We start from the raw sequence: 20,734 nt of genomic DNA on the forward strand, positions 1-20,734 counted from the left end.
CTTCAGTTCTAACACTCTAAATTTCACATGCTCATCTCGTCAGTGTAATGGATATTTCTACTTGACTTTTCACATCTCAAATTTAACTTATCCAAAATGGAAGAACTCCCTCTGTTTCCCCTTTAAACTGTTGTCTCCGTAACTATCCACCAAGTTCTTCAAACCAGAACTCTAGGAGTCATTCTTCATTCTTCCCTTTCCTCTCCCTCCCATTTCATCAGTCCATCTATTCTTCCACAGTATGTCATGATTCTTCCACTTCTCTGTCTGGTACCACCACCTTTCCCCAGACTATGATCTACTCTCAAATTATGGCAATAGCCTCCTAACTGGTCTCCCCACTTCCACTCTTGCATTTCTGCAGACTGGATGGGAGGAGGTGAGTAAAAAGGATCTTATCCTACTTCCGATCAATAAGAAAAAGACTAACACTCCAAAAGAAAAATGGACAAAGGCCACAAAGAGTTCACAGAAAAGGAAATACAAATGCTTTTAACTTGTGCAAGATGTTCAATCTCACTCATAATAAGAGAAATATAAATTAAAATTACAGTGAGATACCAGTTTTCATCTATCAGATTGGCACTTTTGTCCATTGTTGGTAGGAATGTAAATTATCACAAACATTTTTGAAGGGCTATTGGGTAAAATCCATCAAATAAAAAAAGGACATATCTATTGACCCAGCATAAAGTCTAGAAATTTATTCTGCTTGCACATGTGTGCAAAGAAGTATGTATGAGGACGTTTTAATATTGTTTGTTAAAAGATTGGAAACAACTAAATATCCATCATTAAGAAGCTGATTAAATACATTACGTAACAGTCGAACGAGTACATTGGATACTCTCTCTGTCTTGAATGCGTTCCTCCTCTTTTCATACAACTCTTCCTATTTCTTCAGATCTCAGCTAAAATATCACCTCCTCTTCGCGGCCTTCCCTTTACTCTTTCTAAAGTAGGTCCCCTTTTTCTTCTCTCCTTCACTTGCCATAACTTGCAGTTATTTTGTTAGTTCACTTGTATTTTTGGCTCCCTCTCCCTGTGGAATGGAAGCTATGAAGGGGCAGTCTGAATGTATTTTTTCACTACTGTATCCCCAGTATCTAGTGTAGTTTTTGGCACTCAGTATGTATTGATTGAATGAATGACTAAAAAAATGATTGACGGTTGAATCTCAAATAAAAGTCCACATGTCATCCTCATTGGAGAAACATTAAAAGCATTCCTTTTAAATTCATGAGCAAGATAAGAACGTCAGTTGTAACGATGTGATTTAAATATATGTTTGGTCCTCATCCCCCTTCCTGGCCCAGAGCTGCCAAAACTCTTGGAATTTCCTAAGCATTCAGAGCACTGGGAGCATCTTTTGTTATAATATTTCGTCTTTTGTCCTCAGTTCCTGAAAGAGCTCCAGACCCATAAAGGTAAAAGGAGTGTCTTGTTATGCATAACAAGGGCCTTTCAACCACACCTGAGTTATGTTAATGAGGTGACTTGGAAAGCCCTTAAGGATGGGGGCTGGTTGCCAGGGAAACCAACCATGTGATTAGAAGGTTGGAACTTTCAGCCCCACCTCCCAGACCCCTGAGGAAGCAAAGCCACTGGAGGTTGAATTCAGTCACCAGTGGCTGGTGATTTAATCAATGGTGCTTATGTAATGAAGCCTCCATAAAAACACAGGACTAGGTTCAGAGAGCTTCCAGGTTGGTGAAGGTGTGGAGGTGCTGGAAGAGCGGCGCGCCCAGAGAGGGCATGGAAGCCCCATGCCCCTTCCCACATACCTTGCTCTGTGCATCTGGTTGTTCCTGAGTTGCATCCTTTTATAAAAAAGTGGTAACCTAGTAAGGTAAAATGTTTTCCTGAGATCTGTGAGCTGCTCTAGCAAATTAGTCAGAGAGGGTTGTGGGAACCTTCAATTTATAGCCAGTTGGTTGGAAGCACAGGTGACAACCTGGACTTGCAATTGGCATTGGCATCGGTGGGGGGGTGGGGGGGCAGTCTTGTCATACTGAGCCCTTAATCTGTGGGATCTGACAATATCCCACGTAGACCGTGTCAGAACTGAGTTAAATTATAAGATACCTAGCTGGTGTTGCAGAATTGCTTGGTGTGTGGAAACCCCACACATCAGGTGTCAGAAGTGAAGTAGTGTTGTAGAGTTGTTTTTTTTTTTTTTTTTTTTTTTTTGGTGAGGAAGATCAGCCCTGAGCTAACATCCATGCCAATCCTTCTCTTTTTACTGAGGAAGACTGGCCCAGGGCTAACATCTGTGCCCATCTTCCTCCACTTTATATGGGACGCTGCCACAGCATGGCCTGACAAGCGGTGCATTGGTGCGCGCCTGGATCCGAACCGGGCAGCCAGCAGCGGAGCACGTGCACTTAACCGCTGCGCCCTGGGGCTGGCCCCTGTAGTAGAGTATTGAGAGTAGAGACAGTGTTTTCCTTTACATCAGGTGTCACCATTAGTATTGAACATTACTCTGGAAGCATAACCAAAGCAATTAGACAAGAAAATGAAGTATGAAGTTTAAATGTTGGTGAAACCGGGAAACAGTTAACCATTGATGATTAAGCAGCTAGTAACTATGGGGGATCAGAATTGGCCCCCTCCACTAACTAACCAAAGGAGTGTGGGATGGGAGGCCTGCCCCCAGAACAGGCCATTACCATAGATATCTCTGGCATCTGGGTGGGTCTGTGCTAAGCCCTGTCTTAAAAGCCCTTTATGAAAACATTTACATTTGTAAAGAAAATCTCCATTTGTAAAGGTATCTTCTTCCCTGTACCAGGAGGAAGGGGGGGATGGCCTTACCTAGAAACTTATCAGAACAGAAGATGAGGACTTAAATCTGCATGATAAACTTACCCATTGTTAACTGTGCTGTTTAGGTAATATGCTATCTTGACTCCCACTAGGTTCCTATAAGTAACATCCCCCTGGAGCTGGGGTCACCATGGTAATGGGTGTTTGAGTTGTTTTTTTCAGGAATTGAACCCCTTGTCCACTTCAGGCCAGATTATGAGACCACCAACCCATCAACTGTGCCCACGCAGACAAGTATCCGATAAGCGACCTTTTCACTGCAAGAGGTTGGAACTCCACCCTCAGGGCATGCTAAAGCCGCCATTCTGTGAACGTGCTTCCTATGAAGAGGCATGAAGCCTGACTACGCTTGCACAGATCATCAATTACCTCATCTCTCCTCACCTCCAATCATTTCAGACCACCTTGCCCCCACCCCATAAATATCCCTGAGGCCCTATTTTCCGGGAAGCGGATTTGAGATTCATTCTCCTGTATCCATACTTGGCTGTCTTGTGATTAAACCCTTTCTCTCTGCAATCCCATCATCTCAGTGTCTGGCTTTCTGGGCAGTGGGCAAAAACAGACCTGGTGCGGTAACAATGCAAAAGAAGTTGTTAGTGCCTTTGGGTTGACTAACTCCTAGCGATCCTGTGTACAGCAGGGTAGAACCCTGCACGGGTTTTTTGCCCCATCCTCTCACCTGGTGCTGTATCAAACAGTGCTCTGCTACTTATTCACAGGGTTTTCATGGCTAATATTTTTGGAAGTGGGTGGGTGTCCAGCTCCTTCTTCCTAGTCTGTCTTAGTCTGAAAGCTCCGCTGAAACCTGTCCACCATAGGTGACCCTGCTGGTATTTGAAATACTGGTGGCATAGCTTTCAGCATCACAGCAACACACAGCCACCACAGTATGACAACCAACAGACAGGTGGTGTGGTTCCCTGACCGGGAAATGAACCCGGGGTGCTGTGGTGAGAGTGCCAAGTCTTGACTAGACCACCAGGGCTGGCTGGGAAGGAAGAGATGAAAATAATTATTAAAGCAATTGATATGACTATACAGTTTGGGTGGAAAATACAGATTAACAGAAAAATGAATGGAAGAATAGTTCTAGGTCAACCCATTGCTGTTGCTTTGGCCAGAGATATTTTGCTATGTAGGGATTTTTTAGGGTAACTTTTTAGTTAGATATAATTTTAAACTTAAAAAAAGTTGCAAGAATAGTAAATTTTCTTTACTCAGATTTACCTATTTACAATTTACCTCATTTGACTTATCTTATAATCATATTTATCTCTAAATATACATATACAATTCTTTTTGTTCTGAAACATTTAAGAGTGAATCGAAGCCATTGTGTCCCTCAATACTCAAATACTTGAGTGTATATTTCCTAAGAATAATGATTTTTTTATATAGACAATTATCAAGATCAGGAAATTTAACATGAATCTAAGACTATTATCTAATCTACTATCCATATTCAAATTTTACCTATTGCCCCAGTAACGTTCTATATAACTACTTTTTCCCCTAGGTCAGCATCTAACCCAGGATCACACATTGCATTTAGTTGTCAAGTCTCTTAGTCACTTTAATCTGGAAAAGTTCCTCAGTCTTGGTATTTCTTGACCCTTAGATTTTGGAAGAGTATCAATCAGTTATTTTGTAAAATGGCCCCCAATTTTTATTTTCCTTATGTTTCCTCATGGGTACATTGAGATTATGAATTTTGGGCAAGAATACCACAGAATTGGTAATATGTCCTTCTCCATATCATGTCAGGAGGCACCTCACGTTGGTTTATCTCCATATTGTGATGACAGATTGGTCCACATGGGGTAGACGGTGTTTGCCAGGTTTCTCCTGTAGTGTTATTTTTTTTCTTACTAATTAAAAAGTAATCTGTGGAGTGATACTTTGAGACTATTTAAATATCTTGTTTCTCATCAAACTTGGACTCCCTAGTTTTAGCATCCATGGATGAATTTCTAACTCCATTGTTCTCCTGTATTAGCTGCATTCTACTGTAAGGAAGAGATTTCCTTTTTCCTTCATTTACTTGTTTGTATTCAAATGGACTCATTGATTCTTTTATTTTAACTGATTTTTTTAATGAGTAATGATCCATTATTATATGGTAGGATTTTTAACCTCATTTCTGATTCTTGCAATATGTGAGTTGTCATACAGAATTGCTACCTTCAATTCTTTCTTAAGTTTTTAGGCAGGCCATCCTACATATTTTTGATACCAGACTCTTATGCACTCTAAAAGTATTCCCCACAAAAAAAACCTTCCCAGACTAAAGTTTATTTGATCAGTTTCCTTATGGGCTTGATCTAGTCTTGTCTTAGCCAACTGTTTCCTCTGTTATTGTTTATTTATGTAAACATTATAGATAACATAGTCTTATGTTTGCAAGTTCATGTGTGTGTCCATGTGTGTTGCATTAACTCACATATTACAGATTAACTAAGGAGACCTTAGTTCATGGTTCTACAGTAGATCATGTGATTTAGAAATTGCAAGCTCCTGTGCCCACCAACAGCAAATTTATAAACAAAGTTAGCTGCCTCAGGAATCCATAATTTTGAATTTTTTTTTTTAATTGTATTTTTTTTTTTTCCCCCAAAGCCCCAGTAGATAGTTGTATGTCATAGCTGCACATCCTTCTGGTTGCTGTATGTGGGCCAGAAGCAGTGCGTCACTGCGCACCTGGGATCCGAACTCGGGCCGCCAGCAGCGGAGCTTGCGCACCTAACCGCTAACCCACGGGGCCGGCCCTGAATTTTTTTAACTTCATGTTCAACAAAAGAAATCTTGCCTTGGCAAAAGGTAGAGCTAAGAGTGATGACCAGTCACCTTTTTCTTCTTTCCCCATATTTAAGATAGTAATCAGCATTGTAGCCAGAATCCTATGTATGGGGAAGAGCAAGACTATGGCATCTCACCCATCAGAAGTCAGATCCCCATCAAAGTCTTAGGATGTTGTGTCTAGGAGTTCATCTATTCAACAAATATCTATTAAAGATCTACTATGTGTCAAGCTCTGGGGTAGGCAGTGGGCATATAGCAGGAACCAAGCAGACAGTCCCTGCCTCAAGAAACTAGCATTCTAGTGGGACAGATAGACAACAAATAAATATGATCCTATATCAGCTGGTACTAAATGCTATGGAAAAAAAATAAAGCAAGATGAGGGAGTTAGATATTGATGGGAGAGGTTGTTTTTTTTTTTTAATAGAGAGTGCTTAAGAAAGAAAAGTGAGATAGTAATATTTAAATAGGGACCTGAAGGGGTGGGGGTGAGAGGGAGGTGAGCAGAGGGAGAGCCTTATAAGCAGCAGGAACAGCAAATACTGAACAGCAAATCCTGGCCAGAAGGTGGGAGGGTGCTTGTTGTGTCTGAGCCTGAGCCTTGGGGCACTGCCATGTTTAGAGACGGTGAAGATGAAGAATCAGCAAAAGAGAAGTAGTCTGTGAGGTAGGAGAGGAAAGAGAAAAGGTACTTGGATGCCAGGTGAAGAACTTGTTTCCAGGAGGAGGGAGTAACTAAGTGAAATGTTGCTGATAGGTCAAGTAGGATGAGGACAGAGAACTGTCCAACTTGGGAGATCCTGATGAGCTGCGTCAGTGGAGTGGTGGGGACAAAATCCTCATTGGAATAGGTTCAAGAGAGAATACAGAGTCCAGATGACTCTTGGAGGATTATGTTCTAAAAGGGAGCAAAAAAATGGGATGGAATCTAAAGAGTAATATGGGACCAAGGGAGGGATTTTTAAAGATGGGAGGTATTATTGTATATTAGTAGGCTGAAGGGAATTATCCAATATACAGGAAATAATTGTTGATGCAGAAAAGAGGGTAGATTAGCAGAAGCAGTATCCTTGAGCACACAGCAGAGTTGTATGCAGAGACGGATTGAAGTAGGAACAAGACCAGCATCCACAGTGTCAGGAGGGAGGCTGAGTATGTCATCGAGTTAGCACCGTGAACAGAGAAGCAGGTAAAACCAAGCAGGCCACTAGCACATCAGCTTCCTTCTTCCGCTCTTGCTTTGATTTCTCTCCTTGCTTCTGGCATCTGTAGATTTCCATTTCTTTGACCTTCATTTTTTTTTTTTTTTTTTTTTTTTTTGGTTAACGTTTCTGTGGTTTAGAGTGGGGGGGGAAGTGGTGCGGTGCTATCCTTGAGTTAGTCCAATGTGCTGTGTTGCTGGAAGAGAAATTAAAAATAGATCCTTTGAAAGAGTTTAAGAAGACTTGATGTTATGTTAGAGAAGAAAAAAATACAGAGAGCTTTTAATATCAAAATTGAAAGTATCAGTATTACAGTGTATGTTAAATGGTAACTATTTGAATGTTTAGAAGAATTCTCTAGCCTTTTAATTATTTAAGTCTCCTCAGTTAAAGGAAATTAAAAAGTGAAAGGACTCATCTGGGTAAATAAGCATAGTTGAAAATATCTCTGGAGATGTTAGTTTAAGCTTTGTTGTGAACTCTTTTGTTCAAAATAAAAAAATATATTTACCTTTTTCCTGATTGTAAAAGAAATACATGTTTGTGGTAAAATATTCAAACAGTACAGAAATGTATACAGTGAAGTCAACTCTTTTTACCCACCCTGCCCCAACCCATCCCACCTTTCAGAGACAACCACAATTAATACTTTGTAATAAGTTTCCAGATTTTTCTATGTATATTTGATTAGTATTTGCTTCCAACTTAGCTGTTTGATCTCTTTTCAACAGAAAACCAAATAAAAACTGCCTGCTGTTTAATCAAATTTGCAAATATTTTAAACTTAAGGGCTTTATAAATGCATATAATTTGAATTATGCAAATTAGAACACCCTGTCTCAGAGGGACTTCTTAAGAAGTACAGGACACAAAACTGACCTTGGTTTCAGAATTAAATGTTTCTTTGATATTGAAATAATGAAATGCCAGTCTTAACTTTTAACTCATGGGTTTTCATGATCACTGGGCAGTAAGGACAATGCAGTTTTAAAGATTGTTTGACTTATTTGATGAAATATGTATTTCTACTTAGCACATTTTTGGGTACTTTTATAGGAAAATGAGGTACTAAGAGAGAGGCATGAAGCTGTGGATCACAGTTCTCAGCATGAGGAAAATGAGCACAGAGTGTCAGCCCAGAAGGAGAAATCACTGCAGCAGAAGAATGAAGATGAAGATAAAATAGCAGATAAACCTGACTGGGAGGCAGAAAAGACCACTGAATCTAGAAATGAGGTGAGCATGCCAGAATATCCTAGCCTTACTAACATTTTGGCTTTAATGTAGATTTTGTGTGTGTGTGTATGTGTGAGGAAGATCAGCCCTGAGCTAACATCTGATGCCAATCCTCCTCTTTTTTCTGAGGAAGACTGGCCCTGAGCCAACATCTGTGCCCATCTTCCTCCACTTTATATGGGACGCCGCCACAGCATGACTCGACAAGCAGTGCGCCGGTGTGCGCCCGGGATCTGAACCAGCGAACCCCGGGCCACCGCAGCGGAGTGCGCGCATCTAACCACTTGTGCCACCGGGCTGGCCCTAATGTAGATTTTATGGCTTTTGACAGTTTGTGTTACAAATGAATTTTGCATATAAGTACTCTACTATAAGCAAATCTGATATATGAAAATAGATATTTCTTTTAAATTGTGGGAGTGGTTATTTGATTTACAAAAGAATCAGCCGATAGAATTAGTTTTTTCTGGTTAAACTCACCTCCAGGAAGTTGCTAGCCGGTTTTGTTAGTTGTGTTTGCCATGGCAAGGGATAAAGAAATGGCTGGCACCCTGAACCCAGGAATCCTCAACCAGCTACCCACAGAGACAGCCAGGTTGGCTAAGTCTGGGAGAGCAAGCCAGAGGACGCTACAGGCAAATCACCCTCAATACCACCTGGGGCTTGGGCTCCAATCCTTGCTTAGTCTCCTGGCGGACCATGCTGAATCGGCAGCCAGGAGCCCATTTTGTACCTCTGGCCAGGCCCACTGGGACAGCCTCCTTGGCTCCTCTATGTCTAACCACACTCCTGAGTGGTGAGAGAGGTATAGAAAGATGAACTCCAGGAGCCAGGCTGAAGGGATGGATTCTTCCTACAGCTGTGCTTCTCCCTTCTTTTATTTGGGCCATACTCTGGTTTCTACTCAGCCCTGCTGAGGTCCTAGCCCACAACCCTGGCAAACAGATGCTCCAAAGACCTTTAACCAGGAGGAGTTGGGGCTGTGCCTTGAACACCCTTAGAGGGTAGAGAGTACCATGCCTTGGCCCTTCTCAGACAGCCCATCATCACTGTACCGTTGTCATGTAATATTACATGGAACATTACATGATCAATGGAGTGAAATCAGAAAACTGCTTTGCTGCCTTTGCCCACTCACCCCTTCCAGCCTGTTCTAACCTGTTCTAGGGGAACTAGTTCTTCCCTACACCTTGGGTGAAATCTAGGGAAGGCCTTATAACTTCAAGATTATCAGATTAAAATCTCTCTGGTCAGTGTAATTCTCAAAAACTCTGAACTGAAATTCAGCTTCTCCCCTCCTCCTGTCTCATCTGCTGCAGCAGCCTCAAAGGCTGGCTTAAGTGGAAAAGGGAGTGTGTGGCCTAGTTCTCTATTTCTCCAAGTCTTCCTCCTTTGCTCAGTAGGCTGTCTTCTCTGGGGCTGAGGGTGTGGTGGGTGGTAATGTTCAGGAAAGGTGTTACTTGACTGGCAGCGATCTGACGCTGGTTTCCCTTGACTGTAGGATGTATTTAAAACTACTTGTCAGATGGGCACTTTGATTTCATAGGTTCTTTGGAGACTCTTTCCCCACAGCTGGGAGTCGTTCATTTGCCCTTCTCTTGACAAGGACAGATGCACCTCCACCTCCAGGTAGCCTTTAGGAGTCCTTCCTGCATTTTCAGTGGCATATACCTCACCTGTCCAGGCGGCCCTCTCAACCACATGCTGGCTCTCCAGCAGCTGTTCCTGGAAACATGACCCTCTTCCCCCTTCGTCAGTCCAATCACTTCCCTAAGTGCAGCCCTTGCTTGGCCTCTTGCCCTTTTATATTTCTCAGGCAAGCTCTGGTTCTCAGGCAAGCTCTGGACACTCTTCTCCTGTGTTCCCCAAACTGCAGAGAACACACACCACGTTTCTAAGTGGTCTCCTTGAGTCCCTTTTTGCTAGTCTTCTGGTGAGGGGGTGGGGGGCTCACCCCAAGGAACCCTCCCATTTTCACTCCCTAGCCTCTGAGGCTTCAGAACCCTTTTATAACCTTCAATGGAGGGAGGGCCCCATTGCAGCTTCTCATTCCACTTGGAAATGCATAAGTGTCTGCACCTGTCTGTGCTTTTACCCACTGGCATTCTCCCTAGACCTTGGCTTTCCTCATAACTCATGGACCCTTGGTGTGGCTTTACCCCATGCACTCCTCTCCCCCGACCCCACACACCATACTATCATATCAATGCCAGTGGACTTTTATATTAACTAAATACTAAATACTACTATTTATTTTGAAGGAGACATTTCAGCCCCCTTTCCTGAGTACCTCACAGTCATCTTTTTTGAGGGAGATATTTTTATCACCGTCTACCACTTCATTGTATATAGATTTACGCTATTGGTTCATTTTTCTTCTGGGTATGTCTTTGCCTTTACTCCCTCACTGGGCTTCCCAGAAAAGCAGGAACTGTATTTTCTACTTCTTTGAATTACTTGTAGTAACTAACTCACTGCTAGACACATAGTAGGCACTCATTAAGTACTAAGGAAGAGATAGATAAAGTAGGGAGCTTCCTTGGAGAATTTAAAATATAATTTGAATTAGGACAAACATCATTTTGGATAAAACTTTTCAGAAACACATCAATCACTCAAAGCAAGGGATCTGTGCCTTAATTCATAATTATCAGGCTTGGCTCCTCATTTTGTACCTCCATGTTCCTGGCCTGTGTCAGTCTTGTTTAGTTAGCATTTACACATTTTTGTGTTCTGCAAATTACACATTTGGCGCTTCTGACAATATCTGTCTGCTCTTTTACTGAGCTGTTACTTAGTAGGTGCTCTTACAGTTTGTTGAAGTAAAGAAAGCAGAAATGGGTTGTGTGTGATCACAGTGAATCAATGGCATTTATTTCCATTTTTGGGGTGACAACCATGGAAGAATATGTAGGATGACTGACATAATTTGCTCCTTAACAGTGACATCTTCTAGCCCCACTGGAGTCCTACACTTAGACTACCGGATATTAATGAAGAAAAATACGCAGTATATGTAGGTTAACTGGTCTGAAAACATTTTCTTCTCACTAAAGACGAGTTTATATTAATGTTTAATCTTTTAAAAGATATGTCTTATAAATTTAAATCTGTGTCCACCGTATTCTTTGAATATTCCTAGTGATCTCTGTTCAAAATGCAATGAATTCTTCACCCAAAACAGAACTGTATGTTCACATTTTATGTGAAGACTTAGGAAGGAGAATTATGAGTCTGACTTAAGAAAACAGAAAAGGCCTATTTCCTGGCAATCTAAATTGAGCTTAAAGTATGGAATACGTTTCATGGATTAACTGTGAAAATGGCTTAGTTGTCCATTTTATTTTTATTTATTTATTTATTTTTTTGTGAGGAAGATCAGCCCTGTGCTAACATCTGCCAATCCTCCTCTTTTTGCTGAGGAAGACTGGCCGTGGGCTAACATCCATGCCCATCTTTCTCCACTTTATATGGGATGCTGCCACAGCATGGCTTGCCAAGCGGTGCGTCAGTGCGCGCGCGGGATCCGAACCCGCGAACCCCACGCCGCCACAGCGGAGCGCACGCACCCAACCACTTGCGCCACCGGGCAGGCCCCTTAGTTGTCCATTTTTCTGCAAGATCTGTACCTAGCTGAACAGATAAAATTAAGCAATTAGATTTAGAAATGGATTAACTGAGTTCTATGAAACCAAATGCCTCAAAATTGTTCTGAATAATTTCTTAAGTGTGGTAGACAGAACTCTGGTGCATAGACTTCAAACAGAATGCTGTTCACAGTTTAGGCCCTCAAATAGAAGGCACATGCTGAAGAGAAGAAAATGAAGGGCTTTTTAACAGAGGTGAGAGCAGGTTTAAGGGAAACACCAAGGAATAGGAAGGCTCCCAGGGACCAGCAGCAACATGAAGCCATTACCACCATCAGGACAGAAGGGAACCTGGGGAGAAATAGAGCTCAGTGAGAACTGGAATTGATGCGAGACTCAGCAGAAGCTGTTGTCTCTAAGGCATTCTATCATTCCTCCCACCTCCTATCTCTTGCCTCTGTCTTCTGTGGACCCAATCAGAGGAATGGATTGGTAGGGCTTAGCCCCTCCACCTGCCATCTCCTGGGGCACTGGAGAGGAGGAAACAGGCAAAAGGTTGAATGAAACACATATTTGACTAGCCAGAAGGATCACTCTATAATTCATTTTAAGCAGAATCATCTTCATACCCTTAACTTCTGTGTTCTAAATACTTTCTTTCTACAAATAATGTTATTTATCCACTATTATGGATTGTTTTCACAGGAATACAGATTTGTGCAGATGTTATCCATTCTCATACACTTGTGACCATCAGCAAATTTTGGTCAATGGTTGGCCAAGACTAATGAATCAAATTTGGGGTCATTAATAGAACACTTCTGAAATTTCATAAGAAATTAGTAATCATTTTAAATAATTCAATTGGTGAAGAAGTCCACTATCCACTAAGAACGTGTAATTTACCAGTGAAAGAAAAGCAGGAAATCTTATCACTTTAGCTTAAGTAGTCCTGTAGCATCCATAGGCAAAGAAAGCCTTGTGGCTTTGTATTATGGGCCTTGAAAACATGGCTTTATGGAACCCAAGGTATTTGGTTCTATAGAAAAAGAAACCAAGTATTTGTACACAGCTACTCCTCAGTGCAGCTGGTCTGAATCTTCAAAAAAGGAAACCCTGAAGTAAAAAGTTAGGGGTGGGAGTGATGCACAGCACAAGTCAGGAATGTGAACCAGCTAGCACGTAAAGATACCCCCTATGACACACCAAAAGTAAATCTTCGATAAAACATCATGGATAGTACTTTTAAGTGTATGGCAGAACTCAAAAGCAAGAAAGAGATTCTACAGATATAAGAAACAAAGAGGGAACTGAAATCCAGAATTTAAGATTAATCAGGCACCAAAGCTGAAGAGCCCCAAGGAGGAACTGGATCCAGATGTCATGACAGAGACTGGGGTTGAATGGATGGGAAATGAGGTGTCAAGCCCATACCTAGGGGTACCTGAGTTCCCTGCTTAAAGCTCAGAACATTTAAAGGCTCTTCTGTTCAGAAAATGGGGACTAGGACAATTATAGCTACCAGCTAGTAGACATAGCAAGGAAGCTGTCTATCCACCCTTTAGAAACCAGGACCCCAAAGCCAGATGTAGAGTCTGAATCCACACTACCATCACAATCAGGAATCTTGAGACAAGAAAGCAAGGTCTAGAAAATGATATAAAAACTGGTACTTGCAGAGGGAAACATAGAACTGCCTTATAGTTAGTTTGGTAACCCTTGTTATGTGGGATTCCTACAGAAATAGCTCCCAACAAAGATGAGCTTACCTTTAATTATTTCTAACAGGAGTCCTAGGAGAGACTAGGAAGTATCAAGAAGCAGTATTTAAGGAGTTTGTGGCAAAATATTTCCAAAATTAAAATGATCTTGACTCAGATTAAAGGAGTACAGAGTCCCAAGCAGAGTAAATAAAATCCAGTCCCAGATATATCAAAGTGAAATAGCAGGACAAAAAAGACTTAAGTAAAAAAAATTTTAATAACTGGAAAAAAAGATTGGCTATAAAATGACTGATAGCAAACATGAATAGTAACATATGCCATGAGACAAAGTACTGAGGGAAAACATTAAACCTGATCTTACCAGATAAACTGTCACTTAAGCATGAAGGCAAAATAATTACAGGTTACAAAAAACTAGAGAGTAGAGCTAAAAAAGAACTATCCAAGTTATTTCAACAAGAAAGAAACTAAACCCTGAAGGCAGAAGATGAAGCACTGATGAGTCAAGTGGGTAAAACATTTTGGTAAATCTAAGTATGTATTTAAAGTTACATAATTTTGTAACCAATTTGGAGGGTCGCTGTTGAAGGGCAAAATAAGGTGGAACCGAAAATTCTAGCCAAAAGTTATATGGAAGATGGTTAGGGGAGGAATTGGGGTGGAGTTTGGAGTTCAAGGTTTTTAAGGATAATAAAATATTGAGTACTAAAAAGAACTGAATGTAAAAATTCCAAAATAAGGATAAAAATCCAGCATGGAGATATGACTTGGTTATCCTTTCAAAATTAAGCCTAAAGCCCCAGGCAGCCAATTCAGTCTTTTAATTTAAATTAATGATGCATGCACCTTCTGTTTTTCTAGAGACATCTAAATGGAACAGACACATCTTTCTCTCTGGAAGACTTATTTCAGTTGCTTTCATCACAGCCTGAAAATTCACTGGAGGTAATTGGAACTTTGGCTTTTATCCTTGCAGGAAAGTATCTGCACTGACTTCGCTGAATAAATATAACTTTACCTGGATGACATAATTTAAATATTTATGTAAATATCTAGTATGTTGTTATTTAAACACACATTTAGGATTACTTTTTATAGAAAACTTCAACTTTGGAGAATTAATTAACAGAATATGTATACTGTTCCTCCTTCCAAATAATAACAGATATAATCAAATTATATAATTCATATTGAATCAAAATGGCAGTAAGCATTTGACAAACTAAGGCATAGCTTTATTTTTCTGGTAGCACTTGTGTCTTGATTGTACTTTATAATGCTGGTCTGATTTGCTTAAAAAGAAAAAAAAGACACCCCACCCCCGACCCCCAATCCCCTTGCAGACTACTTCACTATAGCTGTTATTACCCATGACCCTCCACAATGTTGCCAATAGCTAGGATGAGAATTGCATCTTATAAAGCAGTAAGTTACGGTAAGACGTTAGATTTAAAAACAAGGCCTTTTATACTACTAACCTTATCAACTTTTTAAAATTTCCATGATACTCAAAGAATAAATCTTTCAAGTATAGCATATTCCAATTTGGGCTCACATCACATATTATATTGCCTATACTAGTGAACTAGGGAAAGTTATTCATGGCCAACAGCATATTCCTGTTTGTGGAGAGGAACTGACAAAAGTGAGGAAAGAAATGTTGTATTAGATACTAGAAGTGCTATTGAAATAGGGTTTTATTTAAAGTGTTCTCCCTTCCTTTTTCAGGGCATCTCACTGGGAGATATTCCTCTTCCAGGAAGTATCAACGATGGCATGACTTCTTCAGCACGTTATAACGTAAATCTTAGCCAGGCTGTAAGTCATGATGTGAATCTCCAGGAGGCCATGTTGCTGTGTCCTGACAATACATTTAGAAGGGATCAAGTAGCAAGGACTTCACAGCCACAGGAACCATTTCTGCAGTTAAATTCTCATACCACCAATTCTGAACAAACCCGTCCTGGAACTAACTTGACAGAATTTCTTCCATTTGTTGACAATCAGATGAGGAATCTAACAAGCGAAGACTTTTTACATGACCTCGATATAAACATATTTGATGAAATAAATTTAATGTCTTGGGCTACAGAAGAAGGTTTTGATGCAATGGAAGTTTCTCAGCTTTTTGAAAAACCAGATTCTGATTCTGGGCTTTCTTTAAATTCAAGCCACAATAGCACCTCTGTCACCAAGTCTAATACCTCTCACTCTGTGTGTGAAGGTGCCATAGGTTATAGTGACCTTGAATCTCTTTCCCACCATGACTTAGAAGGGGCTGTGGGAGGCTGCTACCCAGAGCCCAGTAAGTTTTGTCCCATGGGTCATAGGAGTGACTCTGGTTTTCATGGGGACCTTGCATTTCAACATGTATTTCATAACCACACTTACCACTTACAGCCAAGCGCTCTAGAATCCAATTCTGAACCTTTTTCACGGCATGGAAAGCCACAGAAATTGAGTAGGTACCTCAATGACACAGACAAAAATTTAAGCCGTGATGAACGGCGTGCCAAAGCTCTGCATATTCCTTTTTCTGTAGATGAAATTGTCCGCATGCCTGTTGATTCTTTCAACAGCATGCTAAGCAGATACTATCTGACAGACTTACAAGTGTCGCTCATCCGTGATATTAGACGAAGAGGGAAAAATAAAGTTGCTGCTCAGAACTGTCGTAGGCGCAAACTGGACATAATCTTGAACCTAGAAGACGATGTATGTAACTTGCAAGCAAAGAAGGAAACCCTTAAGAGAGAGCGAGCCCAGTGTAACAAAGCTATTAACATAATGAAACAGAAACTGCACCACCTTTATCATGATGTTTTTAGTAGGTTAAGAGATGATGAAGGTAGGCCAGTCAATCCAAACCAATATGCTCTTCAGTGCAGCCACGATGGAAGTGTTTTGATTGTACCCAAGGAACTGGTGACCTCAGGCCACAAAAAGGAAAACCAAAAGAGAAAGAGGAAAAGAGAAGAAATTGAAGATGGAGTCCGTTAATATGCATAAAGCAGTAACGTTCAGAAACTGAGGTTCAGCTCAAGTGTTATATCTTTTAAGTACTCCTACTTATCATTCAGTTAAAGCTATGAAGCTTACATGGACAAAAATTTGGGACTTGAAGATCAGACTTGTAGGAAATTTGGGGGAAATCACTTTTCATGAAGCTCTACTACTGCATTACATGCATGATTCATAAGTACAAAGAATAAGTACATATGTACAAAGAATAAGGTAAGGTGACATGAAAACTAAGATGGTCACTTTAAAGAGAGCAAACACTGGATATAATTACCTTAAAATGTTATTTTTTATGACTTGAAATGCACAGTAGCCTTAACCTTTTCATTTAGTTTGTTAGCACTGAAGTATAGTGAGCTTTCCCAAAGGTATTTTACTTTGGTTCTTATGAATACTTGTAAATTATAACCTTTTCTTTCTGTGCAAATAAATTTTATATATAACAAGTTAACTTTTCCCTTTTATACAGAAATTCTAAGCAAATTTACTTGGGGTATTTTTCCTCCAAAATACTAGCAAATAGGACAGTGCAGTATTTATTTTTAAAATTTGCACAAATTGATCCAACTCAAGCCATACTGAAGTCAACATACATTATATGAAATAAAAGGAAGGTGCCAAAAACAAAAATGGGGCTTTAAAATATTAGGGAGATAGGCCAGCCTGTAAGAGATGGTCTCACATCTACAACACTGATGTCTCAAAAACTCATGTGAAAACATTACAAGCCATACAGGAACACACAAGAACAAACCAACAGTAAGGAAACCGTTAGTAGATGAGCACAGACTTGACAACCAAAGAACTGGAAATACTGGAACCATATGACAGATTTTTAAATGCTTAACAGTAACAAAAAAGATAAGTATTTGTTAAAAACAAGACAATAGGAAACCAGAGGGTTTGAAAATGCGCTAAAAACATAAAAGCAGTCAGTCCTAGAATTTAAAATGAAACCTCAATGAATTTACTGGAACAATAAACAAGAAATTTTTGAAGATAGTTGCCCCAGGCTGTGAAGGTTGGTGAACAATCAACGTGAATACTGTTAGTTTGATTTCAAAATTTGGAGAATCGAAGTTGTCAGATCTTATTTCTGCCATAAGAATCATTTCCTACATAGAGTATCAGAAGTCAAGGTATTATCTTGGGTTACAGAAATAGTATTTATACAATCTAGATTTTTACAATCAATTTTTTTCCATTTTATATTGGGCCTAGGCATTTCTTTCAAGCCCTAGATCTCACCAGTAAAGTGCTTCTAGATACATCACTCTTCTCACCAGTTTTGTACAGTGATCACACACACAGGTTGGCTTTTTGCAAGGGAATACACCTCAAATGTCTTTATATTCAGATTTATAGCTTCAGGGCACATCACCACAAATTATTTCAAGTCTACAACATGAAAATCTACAGTACCAATTTACTTGTAGGTTTCAAAACTGCAATCCTATTCCAGGGCCTACTTGTCAGACTTGGCATTTTCTCCCCAAATCCCTAAAAATATTAATACCGCAATGAAATATAGCATCAAATGGGCAAGAAAAAAAGACCTGTAGTGGAGAGCTGGGACTCAAAAAACATTAAACATTCACAGTAACTGAAGCTGAAACTATAAACAATTAGTAAGGTATTTGGTGCATTGAAACCCACACAATGAATCAAACTTGCAACAGCCAGTTAATGATCTCATTTACCGTGGGCTAGCTGACTGACAAGGATCACCTCACAGGACAAAAATCACAATGCATTCAGGGCACGTAGATGTAAGCTGCTCACTCTATCATTGATACTCCAGTTTTAGCACTTAAAAAATCTCACACCAAGATTTCAGTCTAAACTCCCTGTTTACAGATTGAGAAACTGATACCCATAAGTGTGATTAAACTGTTTTGCTAATTCAGTAGTCTTAGCATGCAGCTTATATGTGAAGTTGAGGAATACGTGGAGTGTTATGAAAAAAGGAGAAACCTATTCAGCTTCCGATTTTAGGAATGGATCATTTTCAAAAGGTCAAGTTCTAATTTAAACTGTATGCATTTTACTGAGAATAACCACTCAACAATCTGTTCACTTACGCCTCTTAACCCATTCCTTACAGTGTCATCCATCTTCAGTTAATCTGAACAAGACATTGACACACAGTTAAGACTTCATTGAGAAACAGTTCCATCAAAATCAGGTTTAAGGGGGTAAGTATTTGGTATAGGGTTTAAAAACAGAAAACAAACCTCAAGGGAACCAAAAAGAACTAGAGAATTAAGATCAGTAATGTTTGCTCATTCATCTAGTAGTTCGTATAATTAGCCCTTGACTTCTTTTGAAGTAGTTTTCTGGTAGGCACCCTGAATTTAGTGGCTTGGCCCAAACCTACATTCCATTTTGAATTGGTCCCAACATAAAGCTAGTCTTACCCTCCTTACCTATGGAAAATATTATTATTCCTGGAATGATTCCTCCAGCATCATAAAATTTGTTGAAAAATTTAGAGTTAAAAGTGAAATGCGGTCACACAGCCACATGATCGGTCTCCTTTGTCCTCTTCCTACTAAAACCTTCACATTTCCTTTTGGTAGCTATCAACAGGCCATGCTCAACATCCTCACAGGTGAGATTAGCATGTCGGGCAACATATATAACCCCAACCAATGTGTGCTTAACAAGAACATCTAGACGTTTGGGTTCCCGCTCAAGGCTGCTCAGCACTGACCTTTAGAATATAGCAGTCAGAAGTCATTTCAATTTCCACAGATCTAAGCCCCAGGACAAAATGTCAGCCTATGGTGTCTATAAATCATTTGAATATGTTTAAAGTATACTTTCATATAAGCATTTGCATCAGTCCCTCCCCCCATCATCTTCAAAGAACTGAATTTGCTGCTTTCTTAGGTAATCCACTCACTTCACTGGTTTGCCTAGTTACCAAAAAAAGAAACGAAAAACCAACACACAATACCTAGTTACAGCTAACAAGAGCATTAGTTGCAGTACTAAATAGTGTGGCATTATAATTGTATGGGGTCTATCAACCATCTAGACACATTAGTTCCAAACCTTAAAGATCACTTATTTAAATAAAAGTCAAGAATATACATGTACTTCAGATATACTGAGATTAGTGATGTTTTCTACCTTCTGCAAAGGCGCATATCCACACACTTCTGAACTAGCAATTATTACTAAAGAACTGAGACATGATTCTTTTAAAGCCTCCCTAAATTAGCTCTCAATACTTTAAACCTTTAAACCTTTAGTACACCAGTTAGAATCACTTTTGGTCCAATTTACCTCATATTCACATACCAAATTGGGCTGTTGAAAACATTACATGCAGGAGAGGAAGATCAAGTTTCATAAACTCTCACAAAAAAGAAAACACTCCAGTGTGGGAGCCAGCCCCCCAAGATGGCTCCCAATGATGCTTGCTTCTTGGCAATCACGCAAGTTAAACATTCCCACATTGCTGACCATTAGAATACAAGACAGTGTGACTTTAGATAAACATTGGTCATATTTTGAGGCGGCTTCTTGTTGCTCTTGGGATAGCTCACTAAGGAGGAAGGAAATAGCTACCAGTTCCAACCCAGTCAGTAGGGTATTCTGGATGCAAATTTTCCAGTTCCAATCACGTTTTCCCTGACTGCGACCTTGAGCTTCAGCCAGAATCAGAACTAAGTTTCTTGTTAACCCACAAATAACTGTGTGAAGGAACAAGTTTATTGTTGCTCTAAACTGCTAAGTATTGACCTAATGTGTTATGCAGCAGTAACAGTTAAGCCTGCGAAGAAAATATAATTTCCTATACTAACGGTAGTTATTTCCCTTAGAACACCCTAGTTATACAAAACTACCTAAAATCCCCATTTCTAAAAAACAAAATTAACAGCTCAGTATACAACATACACACATGGGAAAAATGCCTATGTTGAATATTAAACATTACCATGTTTCAGTAAGCCAGTTTATTTCTGCTTATTATGCATTATTGAATTTTATCCCTGTTATCTGTGCTAGTTAATGGTTGGGTATTGTAAGGTTGTGTCGTTTTATCAACTTTTATTATCTTCGAAGTTCACCTTCTCTGTAAAGCTAGACATTTTTAAAACCTTCAAAATTAGTTTTCTAATAAATTTGAAGTATTCTAACATGTTTATAATTGGTAGATACAGCTATTTTATAGAACACAGCTCATCTTCTGCCCAGCCATCATTAGTGTGACTTACCTGTAAGATACCTCATATTATGAAAACTAAAACTGTAGTTTAAATACATCAACCTTACTATGTTTCTTTCCTGCTATTTTTCTGGTTTCTTTCATTATTCCACATAA

The 20,734-nt window shown here is 39.7% G+C and overlaps 1 protein-coding gene and 1 long non-coding RNA gene across 2 annotated transcripts in view; both read left to right on the plus strand.

Moving 5' to 3' along the window:
• NFE2L3 (NFE2 like bZIP transcription factor 3) overlaps positions 1-16,847 on the plus strand; it is a 31,757-nt gene extending 14,910 nt beyond the window's left edge. The window contains exons 2-4 of the mRNA XM_014786300.2: positions 7,890-8,069; positions 14,242-14,325; positions 15,109-16,847. Of these exons, the coding sequence (XP_014641786.1) occupies positions 7,890-8,069; positions 14,242-14,325; positions 15,109-16,380 (1,536 nt within the window). The 3' untranslated portion in view covers positions 16,381-16,847. The remainder of the gene's footprint in view (positions 1-7,889; positions 8,070-14,241; positions 14,326-15,108) is intronic.
• LOC147918215 (uncharacterized) lies at positions 207-3,356 on the plus strand. Its single transcript, XR_015551690.1, has 2 exons — positions 207-1,849; positions 3,017-3,356. It is a non-coding gene; the product is annotated as an uncharacterized LOC147918215 (long non-coding RNA).
• Positions 16,848-20,734: the final 3,887 nt, after the last annotated feature.

Source organism: Ceratotherium simum, chromosome 1 (genome assembly GCF_057802395.1).
Source record: "Ceratotherium simum simum isolate JZ-2026a chromosome 1, ASM5780239v1, whole genome shotgun sequence".
NCBI lineage: Eukaryota > Metazoa > Chordata > Mammalia > Perissodactyla > Rhinocerotidae > Ceratotherium > Ceratotherium simum.